This window comes from Varanus komodoensis, unplaced genomic scaffold, assembly GCF_004798865.1.
Source record: "Varanus komodoensis strain SLA01 unplaced genomic scaffold, ASM479886v1 scaffold25, whole genome shotgun sequence".
NCBI lineage: Eukaryota > Metazoa > Chordata > Lepidosauria > Squamata > Varanidae > Varanus > Varanus komodoensis.
Window position 1 is genome coordinate 7,134,306 of NW_025335661.1, and position 20,207 is coordinate 7,154,512.

Below are 20,207 nucleotides of genomic sequence, written 5' to 3' on the forward strand. Positions count from 1 at the left end.
TTATTATTATTAGAACATTTCTATGCCTCCCCTTGCCGAAGCCTCGAGATCCTATGAGTGTGAGTACAAATGAAATTCTGATACTGGAGAAAAAACATCAAACTAAAGAAATATCCTATTTTATACAATGTATTGAAATATAGTTCATCACACTGCCTGGCTCTCTTCGTTTGCATGTACTTCTGAATAAGCAAAAACTATTGTGCACAAGGTAGAAAACTTACTGGTGGCAACCCCAGAGGAATAAGAGGGAGGTTTTGCTGTTGGAGACTCAGCACACACCCTAGTTCTTCAGTCCTTCTCTGTCTTTCTCTCTTCCCACTTCATTCCATTTCATTTCCACTTCCCACCTCATTCCATTACATGTTCCTCACCACACTTATAAACCTCTCACTTTCTGCATGAGGTACTTATTGTAGGCTGGCCTTTCCCTACTCATGGTTGTTTAAGAATCATTTGGATAATGTAAGACCCTCCTGTTTCACAGCTGTATCTAAACAACACATTCACCAAGTTTGTCCAAGAGCAGGGAGTATGAGGCATTTAAATATAAAAGCTTATAAAATATTTATTTATTTGGGATATTTCTTACCCACCCAATCACTGAGCATCACTGGATGGCTTACGTACAAACAAAAGTATGTATCTTTTCACTTCTGTTCCTGTTTCTGTAGCACAGGGCTACTCAGAAGTAATGTAGTGGAAAACTAAGGAAGGAAATGCTCTTTGTGTAGTACTCGGATCTTAATTCTGTGATTAAACTGAAACTAGATAGAGAGGATGAGCACACTTGTGTAGAAAAGCTCTTGCTCTTCACTTTGCATAGGGTGTCATATAGACTCCACCAACTTTTTCATCTATTCAGCCACATGGGATCTTTCTCCTGTGCGACCTCAATCACATATACAACCATGCACCCATCAGCAAAGCTGTACATACATCTCGTCAGATTCAGAATTACATCTGCAATCTGAATTAGGCCACAGACTCAACCTGTTTGTCTGCTCTTTATCTTCTGCTCTTCTCATTGCAGCTTTTGGTATGCATTCAGCTGCCAGGAACAGCACACCGGCAGGTACGTGGTGAGAACATCCTGGAGCGGCGATAATGGCAGAAGCAGTGAGAGCAACTTGGCACTCTTGGGAGCAGTGCAGGCTTAAGTTTTAAGGGCCCTTGGGCAAGACACCATCAAAGGGCCCTTACTTTCATTGACCTTCGCACTGTCATTGCTACCAGCTGATACAGGTCCCCATCCTCTCTGTCCTCAATGCTACCACTTGTTTACTTGATAGGCAGTGAGCAAGTAAGCCGTGGCCCCTACCTCTTCTGCTCACCTTTGTTGCCTTTGTTGGAAGCACAGCAAGATGCAGGTGGATAACTGGGGTGCAAAAAAAGAGCAGAAGTAACTCTGGGGTCCTTTTCTCAGTGTGCGTGCCTCAGCACCAAGCCTAACCATGCTGACCCTTTGACACCATCTCTGCTTGGTGGAACCAGACACTCAAGCAAACATCTTCCATTCCCACTGGATATTGCAATATTCCAATGAACTCCAGTATAACAAATAAAGAAATATTTATAGAAGATTTTTACACATAGACAAATATTTTAATATAGTTGTATCTGAAATGCTATCCACATTTTAGTTATGTCAATTATTAACTAAAAATTTTGTAAAAATGACATATTTTACACATCTTCTATTTACAATTGAAATATACTTAAATGTTATAAAACATCCACTTCTGACCTTTAAAATATATGCATACTAGGACTTGTATTAGATTATATTATCTTTTATGGCAAACATAAGGCTTGCTGTGAAACTAAATGTTCAATGGAAATTTCATTTTCAGTCTGTTTAATAAAGACTGGCCCTTAATAAAGAAAACTATAGGAAATGTGCAAATATCAGGAAAGGTGGTAACATTTTAAAAACAAACTGACAATTAAAAAAACAACACTGGAAATGTTCAATAAATAAAAAAAAACATTGTGCCACATTTCATTTTTATGGAATCCTTCACAATTTGTTTATACTGCTTTCAAAATTTCTAGGTTCTCTAGTGGTCCATTAAAAGTCAAATTCAGCTATCGAATGTCAGGATTTGATGATACTGGAGGTCCAGGTGGGGCTGAGCTTGTTCTACTGATTGCATGGGAATAAGGTCGCTCCGCTCTTTGCTGCTTTGCAGAATCCTCCTTGTATGTGATCTTTTAAAAATAATTTTAAAAAGATTATATAAACACATGTAAAAATCAACAGTATTTTAATGTCTTCAGTATGTTCATTCTAAGTGCATTTCCACGAACAGTGCTGGGTTCTTCTGTAGATCTACCCAAGAATAACTTGAGCAGCTGATCACAGGGCAGGGACTACAAGCATTATTTTGGCATTTTTTTAAATCTCCACACTCCCCAACATTAGAATGCATTTCTGCTGAATTAAAACAGCAGAAATACATGCTCATCTCCTCCATCCCCCAAGATTGTCCTGATGCCCACTTTAACTTCTGATTCTGTAACGTTATTGTGTGAAGACTTTCTCTTGGTGCTTTAAAGATAAAGTTAAAAAGGTATATGAAACTAGCCCTGTGTGATGACTGCTAGGATATGGAATGGGCTTCCATGGGAGGTGGTGGAGAACCCATCAGTGAGGGCATTCAGGGAAAGATTGGTCACTCACATATTGGACATATCAGCAGAGCTGGTCAGACTAGATGGCCCAGGATACCCCTTCTGACTTGCTATGTTTCTCTGTTCCTAACATTCATCATATCCTTTGTTTGTATACAATAAATGTATACCACCTTAACTTTAAAAAAGATAATACATGGCACCCTGGTTTTGATTTGTTTGCTATGTGGGATCTTTTTGAACCTTTGATCAAATTCCAACCAAGTACAGTTGCCTATATTTTTACTGTTGTGTGCCTAATATGCACAAACACATCTATTCTGTATAGCTTGAATTTCCGTTCTTTCACAGGATAGAGAATTTCTGCTTAATGTGTTTTACCCTAGCTCTTCTGTAAGCATACCAGTGATAGTTAATGAGTTCATTTCTTTAGTTATCTTGTTGTCTTACTATAGACGCTCTTTTTGTTGCCTTCATTTTGAACTTTATTTCAAAATGTCATGAAAAATAGGATGTGAAATTCATAAATGTGTGCATCAAACAACCTCTGGGAATTAGGATTCGATTTTTAAGCCCATAAAGTAATAAACAAGAATTACTTGTGTTTTTCATTACATTTCTCTCGGACCTGATGTTACATTCCCTGCACATTAAAAGAAACAACTCTGATAAGCAACACTAACATATAAATGATATCCTAAATAAATTTTAAAAGTCATATCACGTAGAAGACAACCATATGAGATATGTGACGGTAAAGGAACATATAGATGTAAAGGAAACTAAACATACCACTTTTGGCTATAGTATTGAGGGAAATGTTAGACAGTGAAGCAGAGAAGTTGTATAAGCATTGACCATGACAGAGCTGCCAGAAAAAAGAGAGAAAAAAATGCTGATGAAGATGCCTTTTTCAGTGGAAATACAAACAAGAATGAGAAACAGACTGAACCTCAGTGCCCGTACAAGAAAATCCAATTAAGTGCTGTTAAAGAACAATTGGCACACTAAGGGTGAAATCACACTAGGAGAGTCTACCTGGTCAATTTGCAATATATACTCATGTGTCAGGAGCTGAGCTTTGCAGTATTAGGTGAAGTGTACAATCCTGTACTCAAGGGACCCCTGCACTGTTGACCCACTCAGGTTCATTGTACTATGAGGGCCCATCAGTTGACTGGGGGGACTACTCAGTAGGGCAGGGGCGATTAGTAATGTGGGTTGCCAAGGAGAGTGCATAGCCATGATGTTGCTTCAAGAGTCCAGTGGGGCCTAAAAAGTATGTAGTCCCAAATTAATAAGCAAGTTTTTGAGCTTATCAGAACTCTGATTCAAGCTGAAATAATAATAATAATAATAATAATAATAATAATAATAATAATAGTGAGTTGGACAGAAATAGGTTCCTAGGCCATGGTGAAAAACCCCAATCCATTTTTCTGATTGACTTACATGGTAGCCTGGATTCTTTTCATATTCAGTGTTGGTGTATGAACACTAGTGTGATATATATCAAATGTTGAGGACATACATGAGAAAGGAAGGTGGCTAGAGGATAACAGGGATGGCTTTGCAGGGAGTGGAAGGATGGGAACCAGGAACTCCTTCCTGAATGAGAAATGAACTAGGAGTTGGAAGACCCATCTTTCCTTTCAGGTGGTGCAATATAACCATTGCAGAACTCAGCATTCTAGCTAGGTGGAAAAGAGTAGTTGTGAAATGATTAAGGTATGGCAGTTGACAGAAGTTAGTCTGTGGAGACAGAGAGGGAAAGGAAGAGATAGAAGGTCTGTTGGTTGGTATGTGGTGTAGCAAATAGCCATAGGAGAAAGCTAAGAGAAATTGAAAAACTATGGCTTGGATATTCTGCTATTGTTTCTCTAGGATAGCGATACGTATCTGGTAAGGAATAGGAAGGAAGGAGTAGGAAACAGGTGGCTGGGTTATGCTCCCTTGAGATCTTACCACAAGAAGGTATACAAGCAGGCAGTAAAAACCCAGGCAAACTATCCAGCAGCCAGTAATACAACAGAAGAAGTTTTGGGAACCAAAGTTAGTTTGTACCTATCAGCTGAACCTGGCTGTGAGAGTATTTGGCTAGTATGAAGGTTTGAGGCATCTGGCCTGAGATAAAGGAAGTTCTGAGAGACTAGTAACACTGATGAGCAAATCAAAAGCTATAAAATTATATCGATAAATCATGCAGTCATTGGCACTAGACAATGCTGGATAGAGGAAGCGCTACTTTAAGAGAGCAGCATATCTTTTTCTCTGTAGCTGAACTGTTCAGGTGGTCTCTCAAAGTAGGCCAGTTGATGCATGACTGCTAGCAGTGAGAACAAAAGAGCAATTGACACATTCGTCCTCATCTCTGAAATAACACTCTGCCCTCCTCCATCTCCAAGGGACATTCCCTCCCACCTTTAGAACATCTTTTTTCTACTTTGATATGCAGGGGGAGAAGTCACACCATTGTAAATGTACCTCTGTAGCCTTAGAAAGTGTTAACTGTGTTATGTATAACCTTTTAATAGACTAATATATATATATATATATATATATATATATATATATATATAAATAAAGGCCAGGGCGACTTATTTTATACTGTTAATTTATATTATTTTAATTGAAGTTATTTATGTTTGTGAGCCGCCCCGAGGCTTCGGTGAATGGGGCGGCATAGAAATTTTCTAAATAAAAATAAAAATAAAAAAAAATAAAATAAAGGCATCCTGAGAAATTCTTGGGTTGTGCCATAGTGGAATGATTCCTTGGCAGCAGTGTTAATCTTCAAAAGAAAACCTTTCCCTGTTATGCATTTTGGTCATATGCACAGCAGGACATGGACCTATTTTGGCTAACACCAACCTTCTTAAAAAAGTGTCACTAAGTAGTGTTTAAAAAACCCCAAACTAAATATTAGAAGCCCTTTATGTACAAAACATCCCTCTGACAAATTACTTACATGTTCACCTTGTCTCTAGTATTGGCCTGTCTCATGCCTAAACAGCTCACAGGAGGTTTTATAGTATTGGTGGAAGTGGGAAAGGATCAGACTTGTGAGTTGCAGTGGCAGTGGGTTCCTTAGGCCCAGAGTATTCCTTAAGCACTTGCTATAAGTAAGGAACCCCATAGTGAATGTGCAGCTTCTCCATGCATGCAAGCAGCTGCATGTATGGACATTCCCTATATTTGGGTTTCCAAGTCTTTGCAGTTCTTCTGGGAATAAGACTCAGGAGAACTCTTGTGTCATGTCTTTTGTGTTTGCACTGGGAAAATAAGGACTTCATATCATCAACCACAAAATATGAAAACAGAATGGCTAACCTGCTCATTCATAACTTCAGAGAGCTCGCTCAGCATATCCCTGTAATGCGATTTCATTTCTTCCTGATATTCTAACTGGTCCTCTTTAATAAGGCGCTCGTTAACTTCAAGAGCTTGGCCACATGCTTCTGCAAACTGCCTACATAGCACAAAATGCATCACATTTATAACATCAAAGCAATACAATTGTTGAAGCTGCAAAACGGCTTTCTTTTCTAATTAGGGATTCAAGTCATGAACATGCGATGGAGGCAAATACAACTAAACTTGAAGAGGTCCTCCATCTTATTTTTCCATCTGTCTATATATAGAGAGTTAAGTAGTCCTACAATATAACTTAGAATTCTTCTTAATGAGAAATGTGAATTAATAGTAATAACAACTACTAATAAGTGTGTATATAAATACTGCAAATATAATGATGAATGTAAACATAAATCCAGTTTTATAGGCAGAGCTAGGCATTTTGTTAGGATTAATTTAACTTAAGGCTAAAGAATGTCAAGTGTTATTGGCTTATTTTCCTGAAAGAAATGAAGTCTTGGTACCTCTGGAACTAGAAAGCTTACCTGAAGATTTCCTTTAGAAGTTTGACTTGGTTATCTGGGTATTTCTTAGCATTTGTTTCTTCAAGGAAAGCTCGAGCATAAGCCATTGGCCCTGCATTTACCTGGAAGATAAAAATAAACTGCATCATAACACAAAGGCCAAAGCGGTTAAGCCTCAGGTTTTTATTTCTGCTGGGCAGATACGAGGTGCGTGATCTTCAGTGCCTTTTGGCAATATCAGAGAAGCCAGCCTTCAGCAGGTGATGCAATCCCTTTGAAGGGTTTTTTGCCCCAGTTTCATTCTAGCAACTAGTATGAATTTTGCTGCCATCCCAACCCACTTTGGAGAAATCCTTAAAGCTGCCATGCAGTGCAGGAACTAGAATAGGATCCTGAATAATCATCTCTGTCCAGAAACAGTTGTAGTGGGCCAATGAGTCAAGCAGTTCTAGTCTGAGCCTCATGCCTGTATTACTGAGCACCTCCAAGGTACACACCTGCCTCTTCAGAGGGAGTGCAATGCCATCCGGAAGAGATGGCCCACCCAGTTCCCAGACACAAGACCCACGTAACTGAAGTGCCTCTATCTGGTCAGTACTCCGACTCAGTACTTTGGCTATCTCCTGGCCCATTACAGACACCAGTTCAGCACCTACTTGGCCTCACCTGACTTTGAAGTCAGTGTCATCAGTACATATGCATTCATCTGTTTTGGATGCTCTATGTGGTGTATTTCAGTTCTGGATTGTGGACTGTGGCCATCAGGAATAAAATTAAGACCAATAGAACCACCACCACCCCAAAGAGTAGAGGTTTCCCTCCTCATCATATAAATCAAAACATCTCAACCATTTAAGCATGAATGAAGGGCTAAGCCATATTTACCTTCACACTGACACTTCCTTGCAGCTTCAGTTGCAGCCTAATCATATCTACTTCTTCCATTGTGCAAAGCTGATTAAGTTCTGAAATTTTTTTAGACATCTCATCAATGGCCACTTCAATGGGGTTCAATTCTGTGCTTGTTTGGCTTATAACTTGTATTCTTTTTTTCACATAGGGAAATAAATGGCTGGCTGCACTCAAAAACAAGAAAAGCACATTTAAGGGGGAAAATCCCTATTGAATTGTTTAGCCTGTAGAACACCAATATATTTTTCTCACATATTCATGATTAAACTGTAGCCATCATTCATGAAGTATTTGCATTAATCCATAAAGAACTTTCAATATGTATATATATATTTATATATTCCTTTTTGAGAACAATTAATGCATAAATTACAACACTGTGTACTTACCATACATCATTCTTGCAATAAATCAGACATTTTATTATTCATTGATTCTCTAATGAATTACCAAATAATAGAAAGAAACTACAGTGGGCATTGTGTGCCGTGTCCCAAGTATGTTTAAAAATATGGCCTTCTTCCATATGGCCTTCCACTGTTCTCTGTGTCTCTTGCCCCCAAACTTTCATCCCACCTTTACAAATTACTCAGCTTTGACAGGTGGGCATTACAGGGCCTTTTGGTAGCAGTGCCCAGAATGTGGAATGGCCCTGCAAAAGGCATGCATACAGTGAAATATGAGGTACATTTCAAAATGTAGGATAATGAATACATAATGAGTCTTGCATCTCTACAAATGTTCATATGATTGGTGTTTTAGAAATTTTGGCCTACAGCTTCCATCAGCCTTAGCTCACACACTGAACTGTGAGGAAAAATGTACCAAAATACCTGGAGGTCTACCTCTGGTCCACATAATGTAATAAACACATGAAGAAAAAAATCATATCTGCAACCTCTCTATATATTCCTGAGTACAATCTTTGGCAATTCCCAATCCCAAGCAAGCCTTAGTTGTTTCTCAGTGAATACATAATGCAGCAATATCCATACTTGTCAGGATGGTCCTTCGCTTGCATTGCTCTTCCACCCCTCCGTGCTTCTTTCCGGACAATGTGAATGGTGTTTCAAACACAAAGCGGCTGATATTGTGATGCATCTCAAAGTCAGTCTTCCGCTCTTCAGCTTCTTTTTCTTCAAAGAAGGGTGTGACATATGTCACTTGGATATAAGCATATTTTGGATCTAGGTCCTTGGGGTTAACCTGCACAGATATGGTAAGTGAAATGGAACAGGTTATTTTTTAAATAGGAAATACTACTGAACACTAATTGTAGGCAGCAAAACTGGTGCATGGTTCAGAAAGGGGTAAAATCATCCCACTTCCTTTTAATGGCATGTGAGCAAAGATCAGGGCTATTCTTCTATGCAGATTAAAGAGACTGTACATCTGTATCCTCTTGGTAATTGATAGGATGCCCATGTCTTTTGTATTTGGGGATCTCTGTTGACTAGAGAGAGAGAAAGAGACGGACAGTCAGAAGGACTCTCACAGCAGAATGTGAAGGGCACCTTGTGACATTAAATCTTTGCAGGAAAAAATCTTGGGGTTCTGGTCAAGTTGGTGGTTTGGGTTAAGACAGCCAATAACAAATGACAGAAATGTATGAGTACAACTAGATAGTAACAGGAGACATGATACATCCCCTAATCCAAATTCCCTTTAATTCAAACTTCCATTCCACTTTTGTAAAGCTCTGAGCATCAAGCTCTGAGCATCATTAAATTGATATTGGATGAAAGGGAAGCCACTTTGGAAAAGAGGTGCTTATATATCTCATGATCTAGTATAGAATTTCCCAGATGTTTTAGACTAAAAATCCCATTACCCCAGCTGAACTGCAGTTCAAAACAACTGGAAAACACCTGGCTGGGGAATGCTGACCAAGCATGTAGCAATATGGGAGGGGGAAACAAGGCTCTAACCCTGTGCTGTCCTTCATTGCATCTTCAGATTGTGCCCAGTATTTTCTTCATTGTTTCTTAAATACACAGCCATATTATTTATTAATAAACAAGCCCATGCTTTATTCTTAGAGTAGTTCAATTAACTACCAAGCCTTTCATTTAAGTGGATTTCTCCTGAGCAAATCCTGAAAAGACTGGCAGCAGGATAAGAATATTCTTGTGCTCCTGCACAGGTTTAGTTTATTTACATTTGTGCTGGACAGGCGAATGTTCCAATAGATCCTGTTTTAGAATGTGATTGCACTGTTTTTCTCTTCATACCTTATTGGAGTCTTGGATTATCTTCACATTGTCTGCTCCAAACTTATCTACATAAAGTTTCAGCAATCTGTGAGAAATCTCAGACAGGCCTGTTAATTTGGGCTCTTTGTAGATATATTCCTTACCCTCTTCCTCTTCAAAAAAGCCCTGATTAAAACACAAACAACAATCAGAGTAAACTCAGCTGAATGCACTGGTGAAATGTCAAGCAATTTGCAGGTTGTACTGTACATGGAAAAGCTAACATACCTATTTGCTTAGATACAAACAACACTGGCTAATTTGAATGCTGCAGCTTGTGTGTGATGAAGAAATGGAATGCATTAAAACCAAACTATATATTAGCACAGGATGAATCCAAACTTTTGCCAGCAGGACACAACCCTAATGTGAATTGTGAAAGAAAACACCTTTGCAGAGCAAAGGATTAGTCAATAGATTATGTGCACCCAAATTTTGTGGTGAGTGTGCCGCCGTGTGGATCAGTGCAGCAAATAGCATAGAAGATGCAAACTGATTGGTAGCTTTGAAATTCAAAAGAGACCATTGTTGTTGCTGTTGTTAATAAGACAAAGCCAATACTCTGCACTCAAAACTATAGTGCAGGTGGAGAAAATATCTGCTCATTAAGGTGGCATTCCATATTCTAGAACAGGGGTAGGCAAACTATGTTCCCCATTGGTTTTGGGCTACAACCGCTGATCGTATCAGTTGTAGTCTGAAACATCTGGGGTCAACATGTTGCTTATCCCACTCTAGGTGCAATGTATGAGTTCATAGCTGATGAACTAAATAAATGTATGTAGATGGAGCTATTAGTTCACATTCTCTTTAATGATTACAACTTTCTAAAGTACTTTCTAACAACATGGCTTCTACCATGATTTCTCCTTAAGGGCTTGCTGTCATGGGAAATGCTTCTGCTTGTGCAAGTTGGGGACTTTCTCCACCATTATCATCAGCAAAAGTATCAATTAGTGCTAATGCATGTTAGTACATGTGTGAATTTGCAGATTCCTGCCCAAAAGTTAAAAAAAAAAAAAACCCTGCTCCATAGAACCGTTGCAACTCCACATGCCCACAGGACTCTTGCAACTCAGAAAAAGCAGGTCCCTTGTAGAATCCACAAGTCAGATGCACAGAAATCCAAATTCATTTGAAACTATGGAGGATTTCTCTGACAATCCTACCCATATCCCCTCTCCAGCCTGAAAAGATTCATGGTGGACCCTCTGAAACATAATGGGATATGGCAACAATATTGGGGAGGGGGAGGGTATCAGTGCAAATCAGGTGTGCCAATGTGAGTGAATAAAGGCACTTTACACACAAAAAAAGACACCATTGGAGAGAGTTCTTAATAATGAACTTGCAAAACTGATCCCATTGAAGATGTCTCACTGCTTTCAGTGAGAATGAAGTCATGATTAACTAGCTAGAAATCCTAGCCACAGACTCCAAACCAGTATTTTGTGGGGCTCTGAGACCTAGTAGAATTCTGTATGAGCGGTGGTTGCATCATGCACAATGCTGCATATAATGCATTTAACTGGGACAACTTCAGCTTCAGTGAATCAAGAAACTTCCATGCGAGCACTTTGGAATTTGGATGACCACAATTTAGGAGAAAAGCTTCACATTCCAAAAATGGCAGGGACCCTACCTCACTTATAAGAAAATGAAACTATTCCTATACTGTGCAATCCAGTTAAATGTTATGCAAAATGAAAAGTCTTGTATGTCTCATACATACACACACACACACACACACACACACACACAAATACGTATGGCTTCAAATCATTGTGTGGAGGCTACAAAATTGTATAGTCCAGTTTCCCTGCTCCTCCTATAATCCCCACTCAGCATGTCAGGGGATGGTAAAAAATATGTGTTGATATATCTGGGATGCATGAACCTGGCAGGGGGTGATGGAACTACTAATTTAGCTCAGGGGAGGCTGCATGGTGCATCTGGACATACATACACTCCTGGACATCTTTAATTCAGCTGTCAAATTGCACTGCTCTTCCTTCTTAAACACATTTTCTGACAGCTTATCAACTTGCCAAAAGTTTCCATGGCTCAGAACAATTGCCTACCTTTGTCCTAACCATTTTCGAGCACAGTATTAGCCCCACAAAGAACGTCAAAAACTGTCCTTTGCCAAATGAAATATTTTCTCATGAAGTAAGAATATTAGAGTCCACACACACATGTACACTGTAAATACTATTTAAATATTGCAAGCCATCCTGAGATCTTGTATAATAGGACGGCATACAAAAGCTTTTACTAAATAAAGAAATAAATAAATTTCAGAAAAGGCAATGGAATCACTATAATCAGATTTCATATTTAGACATCCATATTCTGATGAAAGTTCTTTAACAACTGAAATGTTGTATTGGACCTGCAAGCAGGGTTTCCTCTGCATAACAGCCAGAAACAAATGAAGAACAAGAGGACAGTTATCTTGAACTTAAAACTATTTTCAGTCGCAAATGTCACCTAACTTTCAGTTTATAAAAATAACCCTTTTATTGATCAGCACTGGTTAATTTTTATAACTTTAAAACACACACACAAACAGTGGCTTGGATCCAGAGATCCTGTGAGCAGAACTTGGTTCATGGGATCCTCCCACTGGTGGGAAGGGGAGGTTATTATAACTGATTCCTACTTCCCCCACGTAGCTCCTTAAAAATTTGTTTGAGAGGGTTCAGGAACCCTCCAGTACAGCCTAGTACAGGTTTTTTAATCTTATATTTTTACTGGATAATCTAAAATACAATACTAAGGTATATCGATACAAATACAAAAATACATCAATAACAACAAAAATACATAGAAAAAGAGAAAAAAGGGAAAAAAAACTATAAAAGGGGGTAAAAATTGCCACTTCTCTTCAGCCATCAGAAGGCTCAGGTGGAAGAAAAATCTTTCCACAGACAGGAGTCCTTTCAATTGCAGAAGAGTGCCGCTGCATCCAAACCCATGTGCACGCAGTGTCAAAAAATGGGATATGTCTGACCACATGTTCCAGGAATGGATGGAGAGTGTGTGAAACAGGATTGCCAATTTTGATAACATACCATGTTGCTCTTAAGGATAGCTCTCCACCTTAAAAATTCCAAATAACCGAATGCATAATTGGGTTATGGCAAAACCAACTTAAAACCAGTTCTGATTACATGCTCTGTAGGTACGGGATTCTATCTATAACCTCTGGCTATCTTACTTCTTTTACAGAATTCCTCAAGCTCATCATGGAGGATTCTGATGGTTCACAGAAATGGTTTCATTTCGCAATTCTTTTCATGATGGGTTGATGCATGGTTCTGCTGCAGCCACACATTTCAAGGTGGCATTTAAGAACTCTTGAAAACTGCATGGTATTCTCAATACCTTTAGGGCTACATAATTGGAGCCATTTGAATGAAGTATTATTTTTGCCTGTTGTTCAGGCTGACTTTTGAATAATGGAATCTAACACAGAGTGAGCTCCTGAAGTCCCCATTTAGAATTTTGTATTTCACAGGTGTGTTCATGAACCATAGAATTATAGTCCTCTGTGGTTGTTTCATCAAACCTATTCTTGCTTGGAAAAAATTGGTTTCATAAAAAGAAAAATGCTGTTTGTAATCGCCTGAATACTATATAGGCCACATAATAGCAGTTTTGCCTCTTTTAAAAAGAGATTTCACTGTTAGATGTTGCCATTGCTTCCTAATGAAATTTAGTTATACTGAATTACCAGACAAGGTGTCTTAATCTTGTGAAGAGCATGCTGTTTGCTGAAAAGTTTATACTTTTGATCGCTATCAAATTGGATCATGAAGTTGCATGTGCATAGATTCAGAAATGTAAATATAAGCCTCTGCTTTGTTAAGGATGATGAACATCACTTACTATATAGTACTTGCCAGAGCAGGAAAATCTGCAAAATTTCCATAACTCCAGAAATGAAGAGAGACTGCTAACTGAAGGCCAAAACAGACCTTAAAGGATGAGATCCTATGCATGTTTAGAGGTCAAAACATAGTCCTACAACACCCAGCACAGCCCAGCCAGGTATATGGGTTTAGAAAGTGGGGTTCCTTTTCATTTTCACTTGGGGGTGGGCAACTTGTAGCTATGTTCACTAGGGCCGATGGGAGTCATAGACCAAAACATAGAGGGCCAAAGTTGGCCACTCCTGCATCAGCACAGATCCTAAAACCCTCTTCATTTACCCCATAACAAAAATTAGGGGGAAATGCAACTAGAGACACATTTAAAGTAAGGTCAACGTTGGTCCTGAATAAATGCTGACAAAGCCTCAAATTGATTGGGGGTGGGGGGAGACGACATGCTTTAGGTGAACTGCTTCAGTAAAATAGTGGAAAAAAACCTGTTTGTCCCTGAAGAATATGATATCTTTAAATGTATTGAAGTGCAGCATATACCACCATATATTTTCTATAAATGAGCATCATTTTAAAGTGCTGCCCCCAAGTTTATTGTTCTTCTGGCTGTGCCCCTTTCTTTTCAAGGATGCAGAGTGAGCAGATCTGCTCTTCTCTAGATTGCCCCATTTGTGTCCAGAAAAACAAGAGTCAAAGCCCTTCTCTCCCATCTTTCTCCCACTCCCTGCTTTACAGTTTAAGTAAGAAGCTCATTTCCACACTGAACTCTGTCCTTGAGGATCACCGTAAACTGTGAGGTGACACTCCCAGACTGGGTATCAGAATCACTTTATGCTGTGTTCTCAATGAAAATGTGACATCTTCCATATGGCTAGTGCAGCAAGTACAGCTGCTTTTTCCCTGGCCAAGATCTCTCCGTATTTAATAGGCTGCAACCTTGGACTGCCATACCAACATTTTGGCTTGTTCAGCTCGACACCCAGTCACCTCCTCTAGCCCCTAATAATGCCCTTCTTGAAGACACAGACTAATCCTCATGCAGATGTACAGTATGGCTTCTTTGTACCCTTTTCACGGAGGGAGTGAGGGAAAGAAGCACTTTGCAAACTCTGAACAGGACCAGCTCTGACACTGTTTTCTTATGATGTAGCATGTCTAGAAAATGCCCAAAACCTGTTCCTAAAGTCTAGATCTACCATGCCTTTGCTCCCAAGGTCCTGTTTCTAGCTTATGTCATTCACCTGATTGGACTTATTTTCCTGTAATCTTCTTTTTCAGGGCCTCATTCAGCTTGCCTGTATGTTGGCTTAACCTATTATTGGCTGGTTTACAAGTAATTCAGCTACATATTAATTGAAATATGGAGCTAGCTGGATTTGTCATGATTCTACAATGAGTACCAATGAATACATTTATCACTGACTAAAAGCTAGAACAACAGGATTGCTGTCTCCAAAACATTGAAGGGAAAGGCTCTGACCAGAAACTTCTTTCACTTTATACTCTTTCACAATACCTTAAGGGCCAAATTGACATGAAGCCAATGAGAGGCATCCTTCCAATGCAAACAGCAGCTTAAGAGGAGGTGTTTTGCTCAGGACTATTGCTAAGGAGGAAAGGATTAAGCTCGCTCAGCCATTCCTGCAGAAAATTATTATATACACTGCCCTCTGCTGCTGACAGATGTGATTTGCTTCTTTAAAAACCAGGAATGTTAAATGCAATTATGCATTTAAAGTTATTCTCATTGGCTTCTGGAAACCAGAGGGAGAAACTGTAACTCCAACTTCAAAAGCAGCAGCTCCATCCTCTTTCATTCAGGCAGGTAAGGAAGACTTTTTAACTTTCAGGATGTTAATGCCACCTTAGTGCTGTTGCTAATGAACTGAGTTCTGTTGGTCAGCAGAACAGAGGATCTCTCGCTCTTCCTGTTGCAGAGAAACTAGTTTCTGTGGGGATTATTTGTATAGGCACATGTTATGGCATTTAGCCCTCAAATAAATCACTTTTACTGTGGGATGGTATAATGAAGACATACGTCCATAGCAGCAGTTTCCCCCAACCTGAAGTCCTGTAGAAGTGTTATACACTACAAGTTCTATTATCCCTTGCTGGATGGGGATGATGGGAGGTACAACCAAAAACATATGGAGGGCACAAGATTGGCAATGGCTGGTCTACTGTTATAACCTGATAGGTTCTGACCTCCTGAGCACTTCGCTGGGGCACTGCAGGGAGACAGGTTTGCAGGCTAGGAGATGAACCCAGGAGCCAGCATACCAAAAGTAAAGGTGTCATTCATTCATAAAATGCTGAAATTGTTCTACAATGATTGAGAATAGATGTAGAAGAACTGATTTATTTTAGCTCTATCAGTACATAAGCAGCAGGACTGCTTGTGGTGTGCATTTCAGTGTAAGAAACATATGGCCCAAAACTACTTCCACCAGACATGGAAACAAATTTCTGCACCAAGTACGTGAACCGCGCAGGAACAAATTTATTTTTGTAGGTCAAGAAAGCAGAACAAAAGAAATTAGCTTTGCTAGATGCAGCACAGCATATATATGAGTGAAAGCAATGTTATTTCATCTCTCACACTGAATACTAAGAAGTACTCCAAGTTAAGGTTAACTCAGACCATACAGGGAGGATGAGTAAGAAGAATTAAATGAAAAACATGCAAAAGAATAGACAACTTACCACAGCCTTGAATAAGATCAAAAGAAGAAAAGAGCAAATTTCTGCATTAAAACTTAATTATAAGACAGAATGATTCAGATCAATCTGTTCTTTACACACTTTTCAAAATGATGAAAGGAAACGTTTGCCTGGAAAACACGCCTTCAAAGATCATGCTTGCTTTCGCATAACTAGTGTAGAGTGGAGGCAAGCAAAAACTCATGTCATCCCAAAATAAACATGCAAAACTAGTGTGTGGTGTGAGACTGCTCTACAACATACTACGGAGAATCAGAGGCAAACTAGGAAGCAAAGCAAGAAAGACTGAGAAATACAACTAAAGAATATTAGGCCACTTAGAAAAAATAATCTTAATGGCTTAACAATATTTTGCAGGCTTAGCAAGAATGATTTCAGATACCACATATACCCTGTACCATGAGGAATCACCACAGGATAAATGTTATATTTCTGTTGCTTTCTCTTAATTTTCCCATCATTTGAGTATCATTTTTCTTAGTAAACGGTTCAACACATATGATGGGACAAATTATGATGTCCTTCTGCAACATGATGGTAGACGAGTATAACAAGAGGTGACTTCTAGGCCCTCTTCTGCCTTAAGGGAATATGACATGGGTTATGGAATTTCAGCTGGCATCAACAGTGACCAACCACCACCACATCATCATATAGTTGAAACTGCATCAGAAGATACATTGCTGGAAAACAGGGGGTGCTTCACTGTTATTGCTATATTAATCCTAAGCATGTTTGGAACTAATCCCAGTTAGTTCAATGGGACTAACCCTCAAGGAAACATGCATCGCTTTCTACCTAAAATGTGTGGAAACTGACCCAGTTCCTTCTGCAATTTCTTAGGGCCTGTTAATTTTGCCTCAACCAAAATAATAATTAAAAAAACTTCACATTTTCCATTTTTGTCCTATCTATGTTGACACCCACACGATAGTGAGCATATTTCAGTCCTTAATAGCCAAGTACACCATTCTCCACTGCTCTTCCATCGTTGAACATGTGTGCTTGCTACACTTTACTTAGGATGAATTATCCCTGGAATTACTTGCATGTGCCTTTAAGTTTACAAGTGTTTAAGAAACACTCACCTGACCATAAAATGCCACACGATAGTACCGTCCAAACAAGCGCTTCTCAGAATTCACTACTTCTGCCACCTTCAGATAAGACCTGTGGATGTCATAGTACAACTCTGACAGCCTCTGGAGTAGCAGAATGAAAGAATGCATATATTTAAAATGAAAGCTGCGATCACCAAAGGAATGTACAACACACCCATTCAAGTAGCTTCAGTCCAACCACATTTGTGCTTCTAGGCAAAATGCTTAAGTCCACTGTCAGTTGTGAATGTGCGTCTTTCCCCACTCTGTGTATTCTAAAGGGAAAAGCTGCTCTTGAAAGAAGAATACTTCCTGCTTAATATGGTTATATGTATCTTTTGTCATGGAGTATCTGAGGCTCCCTTCATATTATAGTTGCATCCTTAAAAACCACTTTCCCTAGTTCTTTCTTTGACAACCCTGCTCAGCTCAAGGCTTCCTTTACAGAATCCAGCCATCTCATAGCTGGTCTCTCTCTTCGTCTTGCTTCAACTTTCCTTAGTGCGAATGCCTTCACCAGTGAATTTTGTCTTCTCATGATGTGCCCAAAGTACAGGTTGCATACATACTTTTAATTCACCAATGGAGGAATAACGTGGGAAAAGGAAGACAAAATAATAACATGCAATAGAGAAGCAATATTCTCAAAGTGAATACTTTTTTCTACTTTAGCTTGCCTTACCTTGAAGTCTCTCTGTTTCTCAAATACTGCAATGATTGGCTTGTTAACTTCTGCAATGAGCTCATATCTTTCAGATTTCCATAGATATTCAACACACAGTTCCAATTGTTCCACAAGGATATCCTGCAATTCCAAAAATATAGTCTGTCTATAAACATGATTAATAGCTCTGTTACAGTGGTAACTAAGTCTCTGGTTTAAGGAAACAATAATTAGACAAAACATCTGATGATGAATTTTCCTGTGTTCCTTATACACTAGGGGGTTGCATCATTTGGAGAGCTGTGTTAATGGAAACAATGGACATGTATGTTCCCAAGTTTGTCTGCATGGGCTCAGTGCAGCATATGTATGGGCTCCGTGCCTAGGCAGAGCCTTGGTTCAGGAAACTTGCATAGCGGAGAACTTCTAGCAGAAACCCCTCCCACACAGTCCCAACACATCTGTCCTTAGCGGATCCTGCCTATTCCCACAGTTCCTTGTAAACTGCTACTGTGGTGCCTCAAAAGGGACTTCTGCCTTTCCAGACAGTTGCAGGTGAGGTCTTTATGTCCCCTTTCTGTTCTTCTCTGTTGTCCTTTCTATGTATTGGATTTATATAATTTGCTTTTACTTTTTTGTCTACTGTAAGCTAGAGGCTTCAGCATGTTAAATGCACATAAGAAGCTGCAAAAGCATTCAGAGAGAGAGAGAGAGAGAGAGAGAGAGAGAGAGAGAGAGAGAGAGATTCTTTATATTGGTTTCAATTAAGCATTGGAGGGTAAAATTCAAAGATGAATGAAGATTGTATGAGATCCTGGGAGGCAACATGCACGGCCAGCTCCCAATGCCAGCTCATACTATCACAATTAAAGACATACAGGGTTGGCTCCAGATTTAGAGGTATGCATCTGGGCAATAAGAAGAATTCCCTGCTTCTGATCCCTTGGCAGTTCCTCCCATCTCCTGAAAATAGTACACAGAGAGTCACGAGGGCCCGCTGAATTGCATGAGCTGTTATGTGCGGGAATGGAGAGAGGTGGAGGGATCTTCCCTGAGCGGAGCTCTTCTATCCAAGGAGGCAGGTGAAACACATGCAATAAATGGAGGCAGTAAAAAGGAGAGTCTTTTTATAAAACGTGGAGCATTCATCATTTATTTTTTATTTTCAGCGTAGCTTGAACGCTTTTTGTAGTTTCAATTGTGGCCCATGACTAGTTGCTCTGTGCTGGTAAACAGCTGGATCTTTTTATTACCTTACTGGTAAGAAAGCTCACACACAATCAGACACAATGTACTTTAGGCTACAATCTTCGGCACCTTTTCCTGGGTGTATGCCCTACCAGACACAGGAAATACTTCCCAGAAAATATGCACAGGATCAAGCTCCAAAAGTTAACACTGCTGACCTCATTATATGGTGTATCTTGCATTCCAGAATCTTCTTTCATAGCTCCTTCTTCTTTAATATTTGGTGTAATATTGAGGAAAGCTGGCCATCCCATAGAAAATAAGCCTTTTTTTAAAAAAAGAGAAAGAGCTCCATGAATGCTTCCATAAAAGTGGTTATAGTAATTACTGATTGAAAGGGAGAAGAGGATGCTGTTACAAAAATGGCTGAGCATAATTGTTTTTTCACAGCCCAAAGGATGAGCAGAACAAATGGAATGTACTCTGTTTGTGATAGGTTATTATCCATCCTCGCCAATTCATTTAAGCCATTTGCCAAGGCTGTGGATAGTTATTATTTAATGATTCTGGCAAAGAACATATTCATCCAAAAACATCATTTGAGAAACCCCCAGTGGGTCCAAAAATAATTGTAAGGATAATATAACAAAGTGCTTATGATTTGGACCATTCAGAACTATACAATGCTCCTGGATTCTTTATGAATAAAAATCTGCCAACTGAACAAAGCATATACATTTTTGAAATACAAATGCCTTTTACATAATCTATTTATTGGAGATGGGCAGGCAGGCCTAAGACCAAGCTAGAATGAACTTGCCCCAAATGAACTGATTTGAACACAGATTCACACTGAGTTCAAATTGATTTGAGCTTGGATCCAATCTGATTTGGGTTGTACATCTGTTCCAAAAGCAGTTCCAAAAGTTATTGTGGCAAAGGTTATTGCAAACCTAGGGCTTTGGATAAAA

The 20,207-nt window shown here is 39.3% G+C and overlaps 1 protein-coding gene across 6 annotated transcripts in view; it reads right to left on the reverse strand.

Annotated features, from left to right (window-relative positions):
* Positions 1 to 1,583: 1,583 nt before the first annotated feature.
* Positions 1,584 to 20,207, reverse strand: part of DOCK10 (dedicator of cytokinesis 10) — a 197,028-nt gene continuing 178,404 nt past the window's right edge. For all 6 annotated transcript variants that reach the window (XM_044432859.1, XM_044432856.1, XM_044432860.1 and 3 more), the window contains 9 exons: positions 19,455 to 19,561; positions 18,067 to 18,189; positions 17,373 to 17,486; positions 9,656 to 9,802; positions 8,420 to 8,630; positions 7,398 to 7,588; positions 6,534 to 6,634; positions 5,965 to 6,103; positions 1,584 to 2,211 (listed from right to left, as the gene is read on the reverse strand). In XM_044432859.1, coding sequence (XP_044288794.1) covers positions 2,089 to 2,211; positions 5,965 to 6,103; positions 6,534 to 6,634; positions 7,398 to 7,588; positions 8,420 to 8,630; positions 9,656 to 9,802; positions 17,373 to 17,486; positions 18,067 to 18,189; positions 19,455 to 19,561 — 1,256 coding nt within the window. In that variant the 3' untranslated portion in view covers positions 1,584 to 2,088. The remainder of the gene's footprint in view (positions 2,212 to 5,964; positions 6,104 to 6,533; positions 6,635 to 7,397; positions 7,589 to 8,419; positions 8,631 to 9,655; positions 9,803 to 17,372; positions 17,487 to 18,066; positions 18,190 to 19,454; positions 19,562 to 20,207) is intronic.